General features: G+C 30.6%; 1 protein-coding gene across 1 annotated transcript in view; it reads right to left on the reverse strand.

The window, feature by feature from the left end:
- Positions 1-308: 308 nt before the first annotated feature.
- The window catches only part of LOC119590687 (protein lin-52 homolog), a 23592-nt gene continuing 21143 nt past the window's right edge, over positions 309-2757 (reverse strand). The window contains exon 4 of the mRNA XM_037939374.1: positions 309-1856. Within this exon, the coding sequence (XP_037795302.1) occupies positions 1717-1856 (140 nt within the window). The 3' untranslated portion in view covers positions 309-1716. The remainder of the gene's footprint in view (positions 1857-2757) is intronic.

A 2757-nucleotide genomic window follows, 5' to 3' on the forward strand; every position in this document is an offset into this window, starting at 1 on the left:
CACCAGTTTAATCATAAATGTATTCCCCAAATGGAATACAACAAGCCAAAGAAATCAGACAGGTAACTGTAATGTCATGTTGATTACAACTGCATAAAGCTATAATTAAGTGCTGTAAATGTTTGACTCATAATATGTTTGTACAGATAAGAAATATTATCCATAAGCCCTAATTATTCAGAGATATATCAGTGTTCTATGATGAGGGTTGTCCTGTTCTTGCTTTGGAGAAAAAAAAATATTAAAAACTGGCATCCCACACCAGAGGTAATCAATCATTAGAATGTAGGAACAAGTGAAACAAAAACTAAACTTACATATTTATTTCAATAGTATATTTGCTTGTCTTCATAATTTGTACCATGTAAATACCTATGCCTCATGAGCCAGCAAACTAATATTTACACTTGCTGTTGATAAAATCTCTAAGATCAGTACTACTCTTGTCATCTTTGTGTAAATACTATGTATCATTTAAAAATATGTAGAAATGTGATATACATTTTCATCCTTACAACTGCACATTGTATGGATAGTAAACAGCTTTAATAAAAGTGACTTTTATTGGTACCTGTTACTTCTTAGACTGGGAAGGACATGAGTTAATGCAAGTGCTTAGACTTATGACTATCTGGCATGTGGCAAATGAACAAAAAAGTAAAACGATAATAAAGAGACTTTTACTCTATAAGTACTGCCAATAGAAAAAGAGAATGAAGAGATAAATTATTACAATAAGTACTATGACTAAAAGCAAAGATAAAAAAGAAAGAAATATATTAATATAAACAATATGAATATCTGTTTGAATATCCAATTATGTTTGAACACTTTATACAACATACTTTTGCAAGACAAGTCTAGCAAATACAAATTCAAAACAACGTAACTATCGAGGTGTTTTACTGAGCTGTGATTTACTTGTAACAGATAATGTAAATTGTATTACACTTTCCATAAAGGTTCTACATATATATATAAAACATAAATACCGATTTCTGAATACCTTACAGATAAAAATCAGTAGATTGCATCAAAATATTTAAAGTGATTTTCTCTACAGACAGAGATGCAACCAGGAATTACCAAGCCACACTTATCAAACTGACTTTCTACGATGAAGTGTGATTGTTTTGCATGACTGACTGCTTTAACAACTGTAACTATAAATATTTTTAATGATGACCATTTTCTCTATCACTTGTTATTACTTTTTGATAGAGCACAGATTGAAATGAATAGATTTTAAATGAATATATTAGCTTTTAAAAAAATCAAATCTATATCCGTATATCAAATTTACTCTGTCCTAGTCTACAATATTTTGACCTAATTTAGAAAATCAATAAAATCTGTAAAGGGTTTGATTTTTTCCACCCAAAATAATTTACTAGATATGACACCAAAATGCATAAGAGAAACCTACATGAAAACTACTACACTCTATTAGTAACCAACTATCATTGGAAGAAAGGCTACAGAAAATATGCAAAGCTATAGAAAATTTAGTAACATTACCCCTTTTATTCCTGATACAGGAATTCACAGATTGCAAAGGGGTGAGGTGATTCAACATCATATCACAAACCACTGTAAAAATGAAAACTTCTATCTTATGTCCTTCTTGTACTCAGTCATTACCTTCTTGCTTTTTTTGCTAATTTCATCAACAATTTGCTGATATCCCAAGACCTCCTGGTTCCTCTTGGTTCCACGTCATTTCTCTTTCCTGCTGAGAATGTGAAGGTATTTTCCACGAGTCATTTCCTTTGCCTCCTCTAAGCCAAGCTGGTAAGCCACATTTTGAAGTTTCTTTACTTCTTCGATGATTTCTAGAGCTGTCAGTAACCGGAACTCTGGTATGAAAGGTGACAAAATTACTTTTCATAATTATTTCTAGTAATACATATGCACACATCACTATGTTTGTACTCTTCCTTTCTTAACATCTAATTTGCTGTTCTCTTCTTTATATCCAAGACTTCAAACTAGGCCTACACAACATACATGGAAATTCTTTGCATGATATAACACCTCACTCGTACCCCTTGCAAATTATTATGCAATCACTGATTTATATCTGAGATGTAGACAACAATTAATTGGGATATTCATAACAAAATGAATACTATTTGAGGCTAACAGTAACAAAATATGCATTTTCTGTATTTATATTAAAAAGGGAAAAGGGGTGTGATTATACTCACTGTCTTTTATCAGCATAGACATTTCTTCAAGAAAATCAGTTCATAGGTGGAGGGAACTTACTTTTTTTACAGCTTACAATAATTAATTTTTCTGTTTAATTCTTTATATTTTACAGCATCCTCCTTTTACATTACACAAATCTTTTGTTCTACAATAATGAGCTGAATTTAATAGGTCATTATAACACACTGAAATTCTAAGGCCACACTACCCAAGATTTCTTGAATATTCAAAATAGATTTTGGCTGCAATATATCGCATTAGAAGAGACTTTTAGCTCATACTGAATGTACCAAATATCAAAATAGCTTGACTAATCTCCTTCACTTACAAGTCCTTGAAGCCAGAAAAGAAAATAACTCTGAATAAGCATATAACAGCTTTAACTAATCCTACCGCAATAAAATGTTTACTATTCTAAGTAATAAAGTAAAATACTATCATCATGTTAACACACTTCTTCATCTCGATTGTCATGTTAAATAAAATAAAAAGTATTATATTTACTAAACAATAAATATTTGACCATGAGTAAACTACCCCCCTTTT

Source organism: Penaeus monodon, chromosome 27, assembly GCF_015228065.2.
Source record: "Penaeus monodon isolate SGIC_2016 chromosome 27, NSTDA_Pmon_1, whole genome shotgun sequence".
Classification (NCBI taxonomy): Eukaryota; Metazoa; Arthropoda; class Malacostraca; order Decapoda; family Penaeidae; genus Penaeus; species Penaeus monodon.